Source organism: Perissodus microlepis, chromosome 5 (assembly GCF_051167445.1).
Source record: "Perissodus microlepis isolate ML-2025 ecotype Zambia chromosome 5, ASM5116744v1, whole genome shotgun sequence".
Lineage (NCBI taxonomy): Eukaryota > Metazoa > Chordata > Actinopteri > Cichliformes > Cichlidae > Perissodus > Perissodus microlepis.
In genome coordinates, this window is record NC_140465.1 from 9,486,942 (window position 1) to 9,506,417 (window position 19,476).

General features: G+C 42.6%; 1 protein-coding gene across 4 annotated transcripts; it reads right to left on the reverse strand.

Annotated features, from left to right (window-relative positions):
- Positions 1–1,762: 1,762 nt before the first annotated feature.
- Positions 1,763–18,417, reverse strand: pfkfb4a (6-phosphofructo-2-kinase/fructose-2,6-biphosphatase 4a). 4 transcript variants are annotated; one of them, XM_084927715.1, is made up of 14 exons: positions 18,272–18,411; positions 9,794–9,910; positions 9,569–9,665; positions 9,410–9,476; positions 9,235–9,309; positions 9,102–9,158; positions 8,900–9,021; positions 8,583–8,790; positions 8,320–8,466; positions 8,126–8,230; positions 7,395–7,524; positions 6,086–6,148; positions 5,925–5,989; positions 1,763–2,763 (listed from the first exon to the last, which is right to left on the reverse strand). In XM_084927715.1, exons 1-14 carry the CDS (start codon positions 18,324–18,326, stop codon positions 2,704–2,706), a joined length of 1,368 nt encoding a protein of 455 aa, XP_084783841.1. In that variant the 5' UTR covers positions 18,327–18,411; the 3' UTR covers positions 1,763–2,703. The 4 variants fall into 4 exon arrangements, with proteins under 4 accessions (XP_084783841.1, XP_084783838.1, XP_084783840.1 ...); XM_084927712.1 differs by lacking the exon at positions 18,272–18,411 and adding an exon at positions 10,874–11,153; XM_084927714.1 differs by lacking the exon at positions 1,763–2,763 and adding an exon at positions 3,523–4,325 and having other exon boundaries at positions 18,272–18,417.
- Between the last annotated feature and the right edge of the window lie 1,059 nt (positions 18,418–19,476).

Consider the following 19,476-nt stretch of genomic DNA (forward strand, 5'->3'; position numbering starts at 1 on the left):
GGGATGACAATGTTGTTGCGTCTGTCCTTCTTATCCTCCCTTGCTGGTGTCTGGTCTTCTTTTCTGTGCCTCTTTGCTGACTTTAAGAACGCCCATTTAGGATAGTCGCACGTTTTGAGTGCTTCCTTTACATGTGTGTGTTCCTTCTTTTTTCCTTCAGGCTTAGAGGGAACATGTTCTGCCCGGTGGTGTAGGGTCCTAATTACTCCAAGTTTGTGTTCCAAAGGGTGATGGGAGTCAAAGAGGAGGTACTGGTCCGTGTGTGTGGGCTTCCGGTAAACTTCGATGTTGAGTTTGCCGTTCTCTTCAATGTGCACAGCGCAGTCCAGGAAAGGAAAACAGTTGTCCTTTGTGTCTTCCCTGGTGAACTTGATGTTTTTATCCACAGCGTTAATGTGCGCAGTGAAGGATTCCACTTCTTGTGTCTTGATTTTGACCCAGGTGTCGTCCACATATCTGTACCAGTGGCTGGGTACTCTTCCTTTGAAAGAGCCAAGAGCCTTCCTTTCCACTTCCTCCATGTAATGTTTGGCTACAATCGGTGACACGGGGGAGCCCATGGCACAGCCATGTTTTTGTCTGTAAAAGCCTTCGATGTATTTGAAATATGTAGTGGTGAGGCAGAGGTCTAACAGTGTGCAAATCTGATCGGGTGTGAAGTTGGTCCTGTCCTCCAAGGAGCTGTCTTCTTGTAGTCGTTTTCTGACAGTCTCCACGGCCTCCGTGGTGGGTATGCAAGTGAAGAGAGAGACTACATCAAAGGACACCATGGTTTCATCTGGATCCAGGGTAAGTTTCTGGACCTTGTCAGTGAAGTCGGTGGAGTTCTTGATGTGGTGTGGGGTGTTCCCCACAAGAGGAGCAAGGATGGTAGCAAGGTGTTTAGCAATGTTATAAGTGGCTGAGTTTATGCTACTGACTATGGGTCTGAGTGGGACAGCTTCCTTGTGGATTTTAGGAAGTCTGTAGATGCAGGGTATGGTATCCCCTGGGTAAAGGCGGTGATATGTAAGGCGGTCGATAATTTTGTCCTTTTCAAAGTCTTGAAGGCAAGCTATAACTTTCTTTTTGTAGCTGCTTGTGGGGTCTCGCTTTAAGGCTTCGTAGGTATTGTTGTCACTGAGGAGAGTAGTGATCTTTGTATGGTAATCTGTAGTGTTTAGGACCACGGTGCATCTTCCCTTATCAGCTGGTAAAACAGTGATGTTGTGGTCTTTGCAGGAAATACCATCTTCAGATGGTATTTCCTGGTTGATCAAAATCTGATTAATCTGTTTAAAATCCCATCAATTTTAACAAGATCTCTAAAACCACTGGCTGAAATGCAACCCTACACCATGACAGCCCCTCCACAGTGTTTTACAGATGGCTGTAGGCACTCACTGTTGGACCTCTCTCCTAAACACCTCCGTACATATTGACAATTTGACGTTTTTGATTTGGCTCCCTCACTCCTGGAGACCTGTTGCCACTGATTTTCAGTCCAGTTGTTGTGTAATTACTCGCCCAGTTTCCTTAAAATTTTTAAGCACACACTGCGCAGCATGTTGGCCACACAGAAAGGCCCCGTCCAGATGATGGAGTCAACCTTAGGACCTTCTTGCTGTGAGGCAACAGCGCTAACCACCGCGCCGCCCACAAATAATCCCATTATCAAGAAATAACCACAACACGAACCAGTGCTGCACAAAACCCTCATAAAGAAACCCATCACAAGGTATGCAGTCACAAAAATCTCAAGTGAGAAGACAGATTGGAGTGGTTGGCTTAAAAAAATAACATCTTTATTATTGTGTAGTTGGGATGTACATTTTTTTAAAATCTTAACCCACAACACCAACTTCAAGCTAACATTGTGTTCTTTTTTTCTGTTTTGCATGTTTAATGCTCTGATGTGTTCTCCACAGAAATGAGTGAAAGCATGTGAGTGTATTTCACTGAAGGCCCGTGTGTGGAATCATCATTTACATAAAACATCAGTTTCAGCTGACACTGTACAAGCAGATACAGTACACCACATAGCTAAGGAAAGCTATTACACCAGCCAGCCCTACAAAATGAAATGGCTACTTGTTTACCATTAAAAATTAACAACCCAGTCCTTTAATCTATTACTGAATCAGCACTTTAAAAATAGTAAGCTGTTGTCCGAGTAGGTTTGCAGCCTACAAATTGCACATTATCACTGAAGACAGCTTCACATCCGATGATGATTGCACGTTACAGTTGCATATCAAAAACATGGAGCGGAAAAAAAAAAATCACAGGGTTAATACTTCAAGACACATCACAGTAACTTTCAGTGTTAGTGCTACTGCTGCGCAAAATCAACACAATGAAACCACACTGAGTACAGTAACAGGCAGACAGAAATCTGCTGTGTGAGCCAAGCGTTTAACTCCCTGCTGTGCAAGACAATACTTTGATTCATAAATAATTTGGAACAGCGATGCCGAGGGCCCCGCTGAACACTGAGGCCCGGACACTCGCAGGTTCCTCAAAAAAAATATGCTTAAACAAGGGGTAACAGAGAAATGTGTGTGTGTGTGTGTATGGCGCTGGTGGAGGAGGAAGGAGGAGACACATTAACCTGCTGGTCACCAGTGTGAGGAGGTTGTGCACATTTGGAAAGGTGAAAAAAAAAGGAAGAAAAAGGAGGAAGGTCCAGCTTTCAGCATCACCGAGTTCCAGCCAGCAGAGGTATCAGAGATGAGGAGGGACGGTCTGCAAGGCGTCTTCAGCCGTACGTTGGACGTTCACGTTCTGGAAGAAGGAATGCAGCAGCGTCAGTGTCCTGAGTGAATATACATCAACACAAGCCCACTTTTATCACAAGTCACCAAAACAAGGACTCTTCTTTTACTGGGGTGAAAAAAAAGAAAGCCTTTTTTTCTCTCTGTCAGTGGATGTTAATGCTTTTGTCTGCTGCTGCGACTTCTTCCATCAGTTTTCCATCCACGACTTTTTGCATTTCTTTTGCCCAAGGCACCATCTGGAGAGCCCCATCACCATGACAGTCACTGGCGTGAGCAGACTGCCAAGTAATTGGTGTCTGGAAGTTGGTAACTACATGTTTCTCTAAACCTCACAGCAGCACCTGAGACTAACCTAAAATGCTTGTTACTACTTTTTCTTTACTTTAAATGTGATTTTTTAAATTTCCTTTCTTATTTTGTTTAATTTTAATCAGAGAGCCTTGTGAAGTCAGTGCAGACAGAAATCTGTGACTGGCACAGTGAGCGTTTTGTTTAGCTGTTTGCTATTCACCCCAGTGGAGTCTTTGCATATGAATGACCGGGAGAAATCTCAGTCTCCTGGTTTGCACTGCACTGAATGTTTCATGTGTACACAGAAGAAGATACGAAGGAAATTCCAGCGTTTGTTTGATCTCCCTCTGATATCAGTAAGAAACACCCAAGTCAGCGTTCTACACCCATTTTAAGTCTTTGCCAATTCATTAATATCAAACAGTGAAGCAGATTCATGCCATGCTTTCTAAAATGAAGCACAAAAAGAGTGTGATAAAGATACATGATATGGAAGTGTAGTTTATTTAAACACAGTCAACAGAAATAGCTTCCTCTTAGTTCTGATCAGTGACGTGAAAAACGCTGTGAGAGTCTTCACATTGTTTCACAAGAAAAGTGTAATTTCATATTTCCAGCATTTTCATTAGACAGTGTTAGGACATCTTAACAAATTAAACAGGAGCTTATGTGCAAGAGTTTATGTGCAAATATAGAGAAACTGCACCACTTGGCTACGTCACAAAGCGCTAACCTTAAGAGTTTCCTGACTGCTATCAACAAACATATAAAGTGATGGCACACCGTTAAAAGTTAACGTGGTTAAAAATCAGTTCAACAGACAGAATCAAATAAACAACGTGTTTACTGACTGCACTTCAGAAGGTGCTGGAGTGTCACTGTTTCACAGTCGGGAGTACAGCATCAGTTCAAAAACACCTTCATTTGATTGTTTTGTTTTTTTATTCATTCTCCAAAAATAGGAGAATGAGCTTGTCACAAGGTCCGTGACAGGATTAATAAATGAAAAATTACAAACTGGATTCCAGTCGATTACCACCATCATCACGTCTTATTATTACAAAAGAAGGAAGAACAGAAGACATGAAGAGTGGAAAGAGACTCAGTCAGGGATTTTTTTTCCTGAAGGTACACTGTGCATCTGAAGGGTTCTGTGTGACTAATGAAGGACTAAAGGAGGGGGGAGGGTTGGGGGTGTTGGGAGGGGAGGGTACTGCCTCACTGGTGAGATGGCACTGTTAGCAAAGCTTCCTCTGACATCCGCGACACGTCTACGTTCTGTTTGATAAAAAAACAGACAAAAAGAGGAGGGATCAAAACACAAGGGAGACATGAAATCCACTGGGCACACACCATGTCAAAGACTTGGAATAATGCATCACGTTTAAGGTTTCAACGTTTTTTCCCCCCCACATGGATTTATCTGTTTTTCCACTTGTGTGACAGCATCAAGAAGAAATGAAAACCACTGTATGCACATATTTATGGTTTTGCCAAAGTTAAAAAATAAAATAATGTAAGTGCTCAACCATAAAACACAAATTCACGCAGAGCATAAAACATTCACTGTTGTAGTATTTGTTATGCAGAATTCATCGCTGTTCAGAATCAACTCCTGTTAGAAAAAAATAATAATAATAAAAAACAGTTAAAATGGTCAACTTGGAGGACTATTTACCTAAAGGAAATGAGGGAGAATGTGAGGAGCAGTTAGTCAGTGTTTCATTAATCTGTAACCAGAGATGGGCAGTAACACGTAATCTGATTACTTTTTTCAAGTAATGAGTAAAGGGATTACTATTGCAAAAACGGTAATTCGATTACCGTTACTTTCCCGCAAGCACGCGGCGTTACTGCGTTACTAAAACCGTGATTTTTTTGCAAGAATGTCTCATGACAATGACGTAAGTGAGTGCGACGTTCGTGGCAACAGCTGTGTGCAGATCAACAATGGATCATATATCGAGTGCGGGAGAGAGTATGAGCGTGCAGCGTTTAAAGCGTGGAAGTACTGACCTTACTTTGAGTTTGATTCCATAAAAAGTGACAAAAACATTAGCCTCCGTTGTGCGTGGGAAGAAAACTTCTTTTTACAGCGAAAAAAAAACCCCTAAACAAGCACCGAGTGCGCTACGACGTAATCGGAAACTCACAGAGAAACTCGCGGATTCTTCAACTGACCGCCGCGGCACACCTGCACCAGGGTAAACCTCCGCCTATCCCACTCCTGCTTTACAGGTGAAAAAAGAGCAACAGGACCGCTAGTCTTTGACTTTATTTATTTTCTGCTGTGTTTTACTTGCATCTATTTGAAAGACTGAGTGTAAACACAAAAAATATTTTATTTTATGTGCTGGAATGTGCAGAAAATAGGTTTAAATGTTAAACAAATTTCTTCCAGTCAGAAAATGTTGCATATAATTAAATTTTTGCTTGATGCATAAAGTTAAAAGATTAAAACGAATAAAACAAGTTTTAAAAAGGGACTTTTTTGATTACATTTTGTATGATGGATTATGCAGAAAAAGTAGAATTGGGCTGAAAGATCTATCGCTTTATCACCTATTCAGCTTGTAAATCGTGTTTTTAAAAAGTAACTAAGTAATTAATTACCATTGAAAATAAGTAATCAGTAAAGTAATGGGATTACTTTTTTGGGAAAGTAATCAGTAATTAGTTACTGATTACTTTTTTCAAGTAACTTGACCAACACTGTCTGTAACCAACACAGGATCTGCCAAATGAGCCAGCTCTGCATCGATTACGAAAGCATGGAAATCAGAAAGAAGCACCACAGTGAGCGACCTTACCTGTGAGAAAGCAGGCTCTGCTGTATGTGTCTGTTTAATGTGTGCGTGTGTGTGTCATGCTACCCACCGCTGGCCTCTCTCTGTGCGTGTTCACTGCATCCACGTTTAGGCTGATGGACTCCACTTTACAGCCTAAGCGTGCAGAAAGAAGGTTTGTTTGATTACTTTATGTGGCAGCAGATGTATATTCAGTTTGTACATTGCACATTGGCACGACAGCGGACCTACCGTAGGCCACTGGTGTCAGCTTCAGCACCGTGTGTAGCGGGCACTTCAGATATGGAAGCTCCTCTGTATGGAAAGATGAGTTCATTAGAGCACCACCGTATAAGTACACACAGTACTTTTCACATATTTAGATTCTTTTCATAGTGGGAGCAGGTACTCGTGCATGTGTATGCTAAAGGAGTCACATGCGCACTTTTTAAAATGAATTAATAAAAGATATGATTCATCATGTAGTAAACAAGTATTTTGTGATGAATAAAGAATGGGTCCAAATCAGTTCTCTCTGCTTTCTTTGGGGCGATCGTGTAACCTTCCGGTTACAGTTCGTCCTGTAACCGGAAGGTTGCCAGTTCGAGCCCCGGCTCGGACAGTCTCGGTCGTTGTGTCCTTGGGCAAGACGCTTCACCTACCGCCTACTGGTGATGGCCAGAGGGGCCAATGGCGCGATATGGCAGCCTCGCTTCTGTCAGGGCAGGGCAGCTGTGGCTACAACTGTAGCTTGCCTCCACCAGTGTGTGAATGTGAGAGTGAATGAATAGTGGAATTGTAAAGCGCTTTGAGGGCCCTGAAAAGTGCTATATAAATGCAATCCATTATTATTATTTTCTAGCAGATGGACTCCAACTCCACGTTCTTGGACCTGCAGTTTAGTTTGTGCAGCCTCACAACAAAGACTGCTGTCACAGGCTGCACTCATGAGAGGTTGCTAATGGTATCGTGAACTATCTGGCTAACAGCAAGGTAACTTTCAAAATAACAGCGTCTGCTAGTAAACTCATCATGGATCGTTATTTTGGAGGGGTGAAAAAACCCCATTAATCGCTAAATACAATATGGCAGTTTTTAATACCCCTCAAGTACAGTGTGAGTGTGAGACAGTGACACAGTGAAGAATTCTGAAGTGGAGGAATTATTGAAATAAAGGAAAAACAGAAATGAGGTCAGTCAGCCACGTACGTCTCCAACTGCTCACTTGAAAAATGAGCTTTATGCAAAACACGTCAGCGCACAAACCTCTCATCCAGCATCTTAGTTAAAAAGACTCTAACCCAACCAAGAAGGTCTGTGAGGTGCACAAAAGTTAGTCTGGCATGTGAAGAAGCGGAAGCAGCCGGGGACTGGACATGCACAATAATTCATCTATCACTCTGCCTTCAATAGATGTGAACATGAAACTGAGCAGATAGCTCCAGGATCTACGTTATCTACAATAAAAATGTTGTGCGTGTTTTACACTAAACTGTGTTTCCTAAAATTATTTTTCTCTTACACCTCTCAGGTTTCTTGACATTTCAGTTTGAAGACTGACCTGCTGTTTTGTCCAGAAAGTATGCCAACAGGCAGCGCAGGACAGCTTGATGACAGATGACCAGCACGTTCTCCTGCCGCTCCAGCTCCATGATGACGGGCTCCAACCGCTGCACCAGGTCCTCATAGGACTGAGTGGCACAAAACAACAGAAAAGGCAAAAATCACAGACAGAAAGCATGGTGCGAATCCCCAAAACAATATAAAAAACTGAATGTGTAAAATAAGACTTCCACTTGACATTGACACATCCTGCAGAGTAATTAATTCACAGGTGAACAGGATGACATCTGAGCAAATGGAAAATCCATACAGGCTGTGTAGACTAACATAGGATTTAACGACATTTCCGAAAGCATGATGTCACCGCCCGACTGGGCAACCAGCTAATGCCCATATCCATCTTCCTGTTACAGATTAATGGAGAGGTAATGGAATGAACTAAAGGTGAGAAAGGACCAGCAGGCACCTCAAACCACCTGATCACATATATCTGGCACACACACACACACACAGACTAATGCTGAAGCCTTTGTTTACTGTGATCTAGTGTTAAGCCGATACTGTCTGAGAAGCTGAAGCTCATTAGCACAGGGTAGGCTGCCAGAAGCCATTAAGATAAAATTAGATCATGTTTGTGGTTATCAGAAAGAAAAAGCACTTCATTATACCCACAAAGGAAAATCCTCTCTGCATTAGCAATGTTCCACATGTTAAAAAATAACCACTGACCTCTCCTTTTGGATAGCGATAGCGATATTTGTCCTGGTCTCTTAGTGCAAACTCCAGAGGGTAGTTTTTTTGGATCTCCTCATACATCAACTCCTCACACACACCCTAAAATGCACATACGGGTTAAACTTCAACACAGAAGCACAAAGAGGTAGTCAACAGTGATGTGCGGAAGCCAAGAGAGCACCACCTACAGCATCAATCTCATTCAGGACCTTCCACTGTTCATAGGGCACATTGAGGGCTTCGGCTGTCTGGATGGTTCTCTTCATCTGACTAGTCCATACCTTGAGGTCGCTAATGTTTTGCTCCTGGATGAAGTGGCTCAGCTTCTTAGCAAACTGGAGGAAGAAAAACAAAACCTTTATTTATTTTCACAATAGCTCATGCAGTCAGGAGGAAGACAGGTAAGGGTTTAGAAGACATTTTTTTCTTTGATTGTAAAGTTTCGTTGTACCTCCTTCCCTCTAATCGTCAGGCCCGAGTCTCCTCCGATACGACCCTTGACATTTAGCTCGCTCTCCCCGTGGCGGCACAGGTAGATGGAGCGGGGTGTGATGTGGATGTTCATGAGGTAGTAGACAATCCGGCTCTGGATGTGGTCTAACACTCTATTGACCAAGTACCGCTGACCAACGTCCATGATTTTAATGTAGGACAGATCTCTGAGGGGAGAACACAGATAAAATACAATAAGAAAATGTGTTTTTTAAGCCGGTTACTCCCATAGTTTTGCAGTGGGGACACACACACCATCACCAGGTTCCACCTCACCTGTCCAGAACCTCATCCAGTGTCTCGTACGAGTTTTCATAGCACTTAATCCGCTTCATGAAATCTTCCACTGCTTCTTCTGTGTTGCAGTTGGTGTAATCCGGGCTACCCAGTTTCACTTGCTAAAGTAGAGCAACAGCAGAGGAGTGAGCCCTGCATCTTCTAACGAGTCAACACAGTGCCAACAAACACAGACACTCACCACTATGTTCTCCTGTATGACATCTGGGTCTTCACACACAGACTCCACAAAGAACACCTGAGGGAAGACAGAAGACAGAGTCAGTGTGACCGCCAGCAAAACCCGAACCCACACGTTGAGCCCGCCAGGTTACCTTAAAGCCATTCTGCTCCGCAAACTCCAGGATGGTCTCCCTTCTTTCTCGGGTAGTGTTTGTTGCATCGAACACCTGTAGTAACACACAGATTATATGAGCTTTTTAGCACTGCACCCCGTATCTGAGCTGAAGACAATATCTCAGCCTGTGTGATAATTAACATATGACCCACCGCAACCTGGCCTCCGTCTTCTGTGAGGTACTCCCGCACATCGTTCAATGCCGCTGAAGCACACTTTCTGTGAAAATCACAGACAATCGGCCATAAAATGTTACATGATTAGTGATTAAATAACTTGTTAAGGTAGCATGATGCCAAAAGCACCCTTACCTTCTGATCTTTAACCCCTCCTCGTTGTCCGGACGGAAGAACTCAAAGGACTTGTAGATCTTTACAAACTCTCTTCTGTACTGTCCAACATTAAACTCTAAAGAGAAAAAAAATGGAGGCAAAAGCTATTTAATTGCACTGAAAACACTCTCACTGCTGCTTCTGCTCTTGTGCATAATTTTACTAAAATCTGACACACTCTGTTCAACTCTATGGCACATGTACCTCTGGTGGGCACTCCGATCCAGTTGAGATAGCGGGTCAGCTTCTTGGAGATGTAGGTCTTCCCTCTGGCAGGTAGGCCCACGGTAACAATGAGTGTGGGACAGTTGGTCATACATACTGAAATGAAAGAGACCAAAGAAGCTTCAGTCCTGAGCTGATCCCTTACAATAAGAAAGTCAAATTTAAAAACACGCAGTTACTCAATCAAGACTGTCAACAACCAGGTTTGGGGATAGATTAGGAGGCTGGCTCCAAAATGCTATCTTTCATATTACACAATTTATAAAGATATAATTTGAACGTTAGATTGGCATTATCAGAATGTGTGTGCCTGCGTGGTGCTGATATCGTTCATCTTGATAAAGTCTCACCACCCTGACAACGTGGAGTGATAGACATAAGTATAACAGAGGTCACAGTTGCTGTAAGATGTGTCGGGGGTCTTGTGAAACAGCACTTTTACTGCAACAGACATCTGGAGAAAGCCAGCACACTGAGCCACTGCGTACACAGGTGACTGGGCCAGAGAGCAGTCAACCACTCGCCACATGCTCATTATTTTAAACTCCGCTCATTCCAATAATCCTCTCCGAGTCAAGCCACAGTGAGGAGACCCTGACCGTGCTGCGGCGCGCTGGTAAAACTCAGCAGCACAGCCACACGGCGAATGAGCCGCATGACTGCGGGGATACAATTCCTGTTTACAACCGGCGGTCGACACAGAGGGTCATCCCTCGTACCAGTCCTTTCTCCTCGATACGAGCAGCCTTCATGTGCGGCGAGCATCATGTGAGTCCTTACATAAGCGTGCGAACCAGATGGCTGCTGCAGCAGAGAGACGTCTGACCTCTGTGAACTGTACTCCCCGCGGTAACGGCAGTTACTGCCACACAGATATTAATGCATACTGACCCAGCGCTCTTTGTTCACGGCGGGCTGGAAGCCTCTACACACACGCTCACGCGCACGCGGAAGAGAAAAAAAAGGGTTCCGGAGAAACAGTGAAGCACAACCATTGATACTCATATGACCACAAACGTTATATATTCAAGCTAACTGTTGTCGCCACGTCATACGCACCCTTCCTTTGACAAATGTGTTTTTCAGGAAGGCCGTTTTTATACGGCATCCAAATCTTCTTCAGGGGGTTTTGCGTGAGCTCCCGCGGATTTGTCGCTGCTTTGTCCTCCATCCCGTCTTGCGGCGAGGTGGAGGTTGCCGCGGCGGCAGCAGGAACACGGGGCTTCTTCCCGTGATGCTGCTCTGAAGGCGACCGGTGCTTCATCCGCGTTGGTGTGGCGGGATGGAGACGGCACGAGCGCTCTTTTCTCTCTTTCTCTGTGCCACTTGTCACGTGACCTGATCTGCCGATACCAACAACCGGCAGTTGGACGTAATGATAACAGCACAGGCGCAAAACAATTTTGTGGTTAAACGTAAGTTTTATATGTTTTGCGCAACCACAAAACACAATCGTTGCATAATTACACCGATTACCCCATAACAAATAATTACGGGGCCAGTATTGCTGATATCAATATTGTTAATCTATAAAAGCAGCGTATTTAACAGGGAGCAGGGTGTCATGATTTATGACATGCATCACGATCAGTTTGCAAATTATGAACACACTTTAATGACAATTAAATCACTGTGACGTTTACTCTCCACAATGACACACCTTTCAGCTTCTCGTATATTTTGAAACTCTAAAACGCTTTGGGTCAACTTCTGTTGTTTCACTGTGCTATAGGCGAGAAGTAAATAAATAGATAAATAAATCAGTGCGCTACATACTGAACCTAGAGGATAGAAACAAGTGTAAATCCTACTGCCCTAGTTTCAATCCAGCACCAATAGCAGTATTGACATTTGCATTGTCCCACCTCTAAATAACAGTTTTAAGCTCAAAAATATTTCTGGCTGGTCTTGATTTTAATGGTCCTCTTATAATGGTCCTCAGCAGCATCTTATTTGGCTTAAAGTGCTCACAGTGACATTGGGTCACTGTTGTACCAACCAACCTCTCCTAAGCTTTACATAACGAAGGGCTGCTTTGACATTCTGCCATAAAACATTTTGATACAGTTTTGAATTCATTGTTTTTCAGTAATTGCAAGGCACAGAGGCACAGAGACAGCAAAGGAGTTTCAAAACACAATTTCCACCACTGTGCTTCACAGTTGGTACTGAAGTTTGGCATCTGCCTTGCTCCACAACTTCAGCTTTCTTGTCATCATTTTTGTCGTCTACAGCATGTCCCAAAAGCAGTGCGTAACATCAGCAGAGGGAAAACTTAGACTTTGTTTCCATTGGTTTCTTTCATAGCATGCTTTCTCCAATACTCATTAATTAATACATTTATTAATAAGTGATAATTATAATTTCAGTAACAGGCCTTGTATGATGCTATGGTTAGTTTATTAAATTTCCTATATCGCCATCTGGATGAGACCAAAGCGCATGCTGGGCTCCTATTTATTGACTTTTCTTCAGCTTTTAATACTATCCAGCCACATCTCTTAGCTTATAAACTTCTTAACCAGTTTAAACTGGATTTTAATCTTGTTGGTGGGATTTTAGACTTTTGGACCTGTTGTGGATGAGTCTGCTTCTTGGTGTGATCAGTCATTCTTAAAGATCAGCAGCTTGAAAAGTAAGGACATGGTAACTGACTTCAGGAAGCCATCCCCCCATCCTGCACCAACAGTAGTACATGGTGCAGCAACTGAACTGGTGGATAGTTTTAAGTACTTATGGGTTGTTCTTGATAAGGTTCTGTCCTTTGAGTCACATTTTGATGCTACAGTGAAAAAGGTCCAATAACGACCGTACTTTTTAAGGAGATTCTGAAATGATGACCCTTTTTTATAAAAGTTTTATTGGATGTATTTTAATGTTTTGTATCATTGCTTGGCATGGTAATTTGTCTTTGACCAATAAGACCAGACTTAGTAACCTTAGTAACCAAGAGACATAGAGTGCCTTTTATACCTGCTGCTATTGTGATGATTAATAACACTAAACCATAAGTGTTGTTGCCATCACTACTGGACATTGGACTTTGTTGATGATAACATTTGGGCTGTTCTCTCTGGGCTGTTTTTGTGTGTGTGCGTGTGCGTGTGTGTGTGTGTGTGTGTGTGTGTTGTTTCATGTGTGGACATACTGCAAATCAATTTCCCACTGGGGACAATAAGGTTACCATTGAACACTGTATACTACCTTTTCTCTAAACTATCTACTTTGTTGCCTATTTCAGGAGTGCATGCGATGCCCCAGTGTAAACTTTGCAGGACACTCACTCCTCAAGAGTGGATCACCAGCTGTCGATCCTACGTGCTGCACAATAATATTCAATATTTAGTATTTACTGTTATATTCACATAGATTATCGTGATGATGTTGTTTATTATATTGCTCTCTTTTTTTTTTGCTTGTTTTCTCTTTTTTCTTTCTCAACAGGTGATCCAGGTGATTGATATATGTATTTTTTGTCTGTTTGTTTTGTTGGTTTTTGTTTTTTGCCCTTTATCACCGTTCCTCTTTCCGCTGTTTTTCTTTCCCTACCTCTCTTTCTTTCTCCCTTTTCTTTCCCTCAGTCATGTCTGTCTCGTGTGTAGCAAGTGAAAATAAAATAAAATAAACAATAAAAGGTGAATCAAATAGACCAATACGGCAAGGCCGGGATGGTCCATTTGGTAAAGTGAATCCATTGGGCATCTTTCTTTGCCTTTAGACAATAATTCTGATGCAAAAGAACTAAATGGGACAGGCGGAAGAAAAAAAAAAAAAGAGTGGATCACCAGTCTTGAATTTTCTCTAGTTGTATAGTTTACCTTATTGTGGACTAATCAATGCCCAGGTCTTTAGAAAAGCTTAATAACAATTTGACAAAGATCCTGTAAAAGCTATTACAACAGAAGCATGCTTTACACAACTAGTATTTCTTACGGCGCCCCGGAGGGGACATGGGAGAAAAAAAAATTAAGACGGAGTTTTGCAAGATCTCGCAAAACTAACTCGGGATCTCGCAAAAGTTTTGCGAGATCTCGCAAAACAAACTCGGGATCTCGCAAAACTTTTGCGAGCTCTCGCAAAACAAACTCGGGATCTCGCAAAACTTTTGCGAAATCTCGCAAAAGTTTTAGCCGCATTCTTCCCGTTAGCTCGAAGCTACGGAGCCCCGCAGGGGACATGGGAGAAAAAAAAAATTAAGACGGACTTTTGCGAGATCTCGCAAAACTAACTCGGGATCTTGCAAAAGTTTTGCGAGATCTCGCAAAACAAACTCGTGATCTCGCAAAAGTTTTGCGAGCTCTCGCAAAACAAACTCGGGATCTCGCAAAACTTTTGCGAGATCTCGCAAAACTTTTGCGAGATCTCGCAAAACAAACTCGGGATCTCGCAAAAGTTTTAGCCGCATTCTTCGGACGCCGGCTCAAAGCCGACCGGGAGGTCGAGGCACGATGTGCCGGGAAAGCGGTGTTCCTCCCGGCTGTAGTAGGTCTCGACCTCCCATTAGCTCGAAGCTAACAGGAGGTCGAGACCTCCCGTTAGCTTCGAGCTAACGGGAAGAATGCGGCTAAAACTTTTGCGAGATCCCGAGTTTGTTTTGCGAGATCCCAAGTTTGTTTTGCGAGATCCCGAGTTTGTTTTGCGAGATCCCGAGTTCGTTTTGCGAGATCTCGCAAAAGTCCGTCCCATGTCCCCTCCGGGGCTCCGTACGAAGCTAACGGGAGGTCGAGACCTACTACAGCCGGGAGGAACACCGCTTTCCCGTCACATCGTGCCTCGACCTCCCGGTCGGCTTCGAGCCGGCGTCCGAAGAATGCGGCTAAAACTTTTGCGAGATCCCGAGTTTGTTTTGCGAGATCCCGAGTTTGTTTTGCGAGAGCTCGCAAAAGTTTTGCGAGATCCCGAGTTTGTTTTGCGAGAGCTCGCAAAAGTTTTGCGAGATCCCGAGTTTGTTTTGCGAGAGCTCGCAAAAGTTTTGCGAGATCCCGAGTTAGTTTTGCGAGATCTCGCAAAAGTCTGTCTTAATTTTTTTTTTCTCCCATGTCCCCTGCGGGGCTCCGTAATTTCTTGAGAAGAGCAGACCTTGTCAGCACAAATTTTGTTTTCTTGTATTTAAATGGAGAGCAGCCTAACTCACATTTCCAGGTTTACATCCTTAACTGGAACGCTTGAATCCAAGGTAGCTTTTGGAAAAGTCATACCCCAGAGGTCCGGGTTACATGGTGAGTGTATTCATAAAGGTCAAGTAATCATGTGTTGTTTATTTACTCTAGTTGTGTTGGTTTATAAATGAGATTTAGATGAAGGTCAGAACCCATTTTATAAGAAATCAATGCTGAAAAGACAGTAATTACAAATGCTTACTTTTAGCTGAAAGGTCATAAACTGATGTATAATGCTTAAAACAAACAATAAGAAAAAACGTATGATGATTAGGAGACTCAACAATATGTGTTATCACATAAAACCATATCATGTTTGTATTTCAAATGTACTCAGCGGAGTACTGATAAACAACACATTTCCTAGACATCAGGTATGTAAAAGTCATGCTGTCTTCCTTTCTTTCTTCTTCTTCTTTTAAGGTTTTGAACTTCTACATAAACTCACTAACGAAAACCTAAAAGTTCTACTTTAAATGGACCTCAATAGCCCTTTGTAGCCAAATAGGTGCTTTCACTTTTATCCATTCCTCTCATCACTGTCTAACCTGGCAACCACATTTTCAGCATAGTTCTTTCCACCTTTAACCTTTGACCTGATTCGCAGAAGTCTAGTCAGCAGGAAAAACACTGTGTGTGTGTCTTTAGGAAAGATGTTTTAGTTTTAATTGAGTACAGGGGTTTGGTGTTTCCCGATTCAAATGCATGTGTCTGTAAAATGTAATAAAATAACAGTAAATAGTCCTGAAGCAGCAACTAGCCTGGTCATGGCCAAGAGATAGCCAACTAGACTAGTTGCTGCTCCTGACTCCTCCTGACTCTTGAAAGTGTGGAGCAACAAGATGACACTGTGTATTATGTGGGATTATACACCACAGCACTGCTTTGAGTTTCGACTCATTAGTCATAGTCAGAGTCCACTTATTCTATTTTCATACTCACAAACAGACCTGTCCAAAAAGGCCAGAAAAAAGTGTGTAGATACAGGCAACATTAATAATGTCTATTTCTGTTTCAGGGTTCTTCTGCTGTTATGTTGACTGTCACAATCTGAGGCTTACTTAGAAACTTGACTCAAACCATAGTTTTTGCACCACATCAAACGTAAAGTGAAAAATATCTGCTTTTCTTTCACATTTTATATGGCAAACAACTTTTCCCCCCACATGCTCAAACACTTCACTCCACTCCCTGACAATGTCCATGAGATGGCAGTATTGCACTCCATCTGTCCTCATCTGTAAGTCTGCAGTCTATCAGTATATTAAACTTTGCTACTGGAATCAAACTCACCAGCCTGAAAACACATCTCACTGGTGACTAATTTTTGCAAGTCCAATTTTGTCATATATGCACAATAATATGTTAGGTCATGTGCTCTTCATCTCAGGTGAACAGAGTAAAGCAGTTGGGGGAGTGCAAAACCCCTGCAGTGGACACAGAACTTAGCACACCACACAGGCACTAAACATAAAAACTAAACACAGAAAGCTTCACAAAGGCAGAACGTATGCAGACCTGATCAGACCTGTATAAAAAGTTTACATCACTGCACTGGTGTACCTAATATGTTTTTCAAAGCCCTTTACACTCTTATGTGTTATAATCAGAGGTGGGTAGTCACTAATTACATTTACTCGTTTAAATATACCTGAGTACTTTGGAAAAAAAATATTTTAGGAGTAGCTTTACTGCACTGTGCTTTTTACTTGAGTAATATTATTATGAAGCTTTGCTACTCTTACTTGAGAAAAATTTCTCGCTAATCTACTCAGTGTAACTTCACTGCATGAATAATAAACACATTTTAATCAAAAATGCATGAGACACTGACACAAACCTACAGTTTATGTCAAGTCGTTGTTGTTTTTTGATTTTCAGTCTTTCAAATACCAACATTTGCACTAAACTTTATATTTGTGTCTGTTTGATTATCTCATTTTAAACATTAAATCAGATGTTATGATCAATTACACAGTACTAAAGTAGCATTTCTTTTAAACTAAATTCTTTTTTACTGTTACTCGAGTAATTTCTTGAACGGCTACTTTTACTTTTACTTTTACTTGAGTAAAACTATGGTGAGGTAGTGCTACTATTACTTGAGTACAATTTTTTGGCTACCCTACCCACCTCTCGTTATAGTTATACTATTTTCGAGCACAGAGTCGATCGTGATGGGGTAGCAACAGGGCCCTTGACCTAAATATGCTCTGATGGAGGTTTTCTAATTAAATAGGCCCTACACGCTCAAATTCCCTGTCTGCTAGTAGACTATAATATATGTCAGGTTCATCAGGTCCACGAAGAAATGGCACAGTAACTCGTGATTTATTTTTATATTTTCAGCTGTCAAATAAACATGCTGCAGTGCAAAAAGTTTTGACAGAAACCGCAAAACTGCGTAAAAGTCAGCTAGAGAACATCAGATGAAGGATATTTGCATAAAGTTGTACACGGCCTATGAGAAATCAGCCACTGACAATCCTCCACTGACACTCCTGCTTGGCAGGAGGTTCTCGCACATTTTTCAGTGTCGTCTTAAAAAGCTCCACCGGAGAACATGAACAGGAAACGGAGCTGAGCCGGGCTCCTCCTCCTCCTCCCAGCAGCTGTCAGGCTCTGATTGCAGCTAACCGCCTGTAGCCTGTAACATACTGGACAAGTCATTTCCTAACATAGTAGTGGACATTAACATTACACTTGGTAGTAAAGTCGGCATTGGCCGTACAGGGAGTGTGAGGGAGCCCGAAGCTTATTACGATTGAGGATGAAGCAGACACGAGCGTCAGGCTGCGGTTACATCGCAGCGGGATCTGATCAGTCACAACAAACAGCCATAAAACGCAAACCATCAGCTTCTCCAGCAGCACCACAGGAATCAGTGTAGTAGCATGACAGCAATCACAGCCCGGTGATGACACACACTAATAACCTGGAAGATGTGTCGCACGCACGCGCCCAAATCTTAACATTGTCGTTTTGTTATTTTTTTTATTATTATTTTTTATTTATTTTATTCTAGCAGCAGCTCTAAAACACCCGCCCGGCTGTAGCTGTGAAGCTGCTGCTGTTCCAAATAAGTCTGCCAACTATTTAAGAGAAAAACCCAGAGACTGTCGCCAGCTGCCGTTATGTAGGGTAAAGGTGAAAGCGCCAGCACACCAACAGGCATCGACTCTTGTTTACGTCTTTAAGGGCTGCCCCTCGCCGTCCTACGCTGTCAGTCTGTTAAAGGAGAACAATTCAAAGTGCTGAACGAACGGATCCGAGGAGCGTGGAAATCGACGCCTCTTACCCGCTCTGTCCTGGTTCTGCGAGAGCTTGGACCTGCTGGAGCAGCCTCTCATCATGGGCGTCCGTCTGATGGAGCGCAGTGCCTGGCGGTGTGTACGTGCGTCCAACAGCAGCCAGCGCCACTGATGCTCACTGTACACACCCCCGATGTGTGCGCGCGCGCGTGTACGTATGCGGGAACCTGGAGTCAGGAGGACGGCTTTCGACAAAAACGGGTGTAATGAAAGAGCAGCCTACCTGCCTTATGACCCTCCTACACCCCACCCACGTTTAGACTGTCCGGAACGTCTTTACCAGCCCAACCCTTACAGGCAGAGCAAAAGAAGAAGGACTGGATTGGCAGCCAACTTTGACAGGGATGTGATATTTCATTCAAAAACAAACAAAACAAAACAAAAATACCTGCACAGCATAAACTCAAACCTATATATATCATGAACCGGTTTGGAAAATATCCATAAACGCGCAGTACGTTGGTTTGGTTTGCAGGTCTTCAGTGGGATCATGGTTTAAAGCCAGTCTCGCGACCAGGCGATGACCTTTTTTATTAAGTTCCACAGTCATATATATGAAGGGAAGCCGACTTTCCCAGGTCTGACTTGTGTTGGACTTGCACAGGCCCATGCACTCAGAAATCACTGTACTCTTGAGTCAGATTCTCTAAGCTACAGTTAACTATAATATTACCATGGGCTTGTTGTTACTATAACGTATGGGTATAACCAAACTGTATGGCTTAATTTCACTTACAGTAAAATTGATTTTCTAATTTAAAAAATACTATCAGTAAAACTGATTCTCAATCCACCTCAGGGGGTACAACGTCTGCACCTCTGGGACCCGTCCACAACACTGCAGCTTATTGGGGCTTCACCTCATCTGCTTTCACGTGGCACTTATGGTTTATAAAATGCACAGTTCAAGAAAGAATCATTCAATTACACAGGCCTCCATAGTTCATACCATAACAATAAAAACTCAAAAATCATCCAGTGTATGCTGAATGTGCTCTAAAATTTCTTTTTCCTACTTAGCCATATAGAATATTCAGCTCAAATAATACTAAAACAAACTGAACCATGTCACTTATTTACTGCTGAATGTGAAAGCCAAATCCTTTTTTAAAAAAAGTTTAAAAGCTTTCCAGGAGCTGTCATACTTGCAGAACTTGTTCTCTGTAGCTCAGGAAGACTGCTCCTCCTTGCC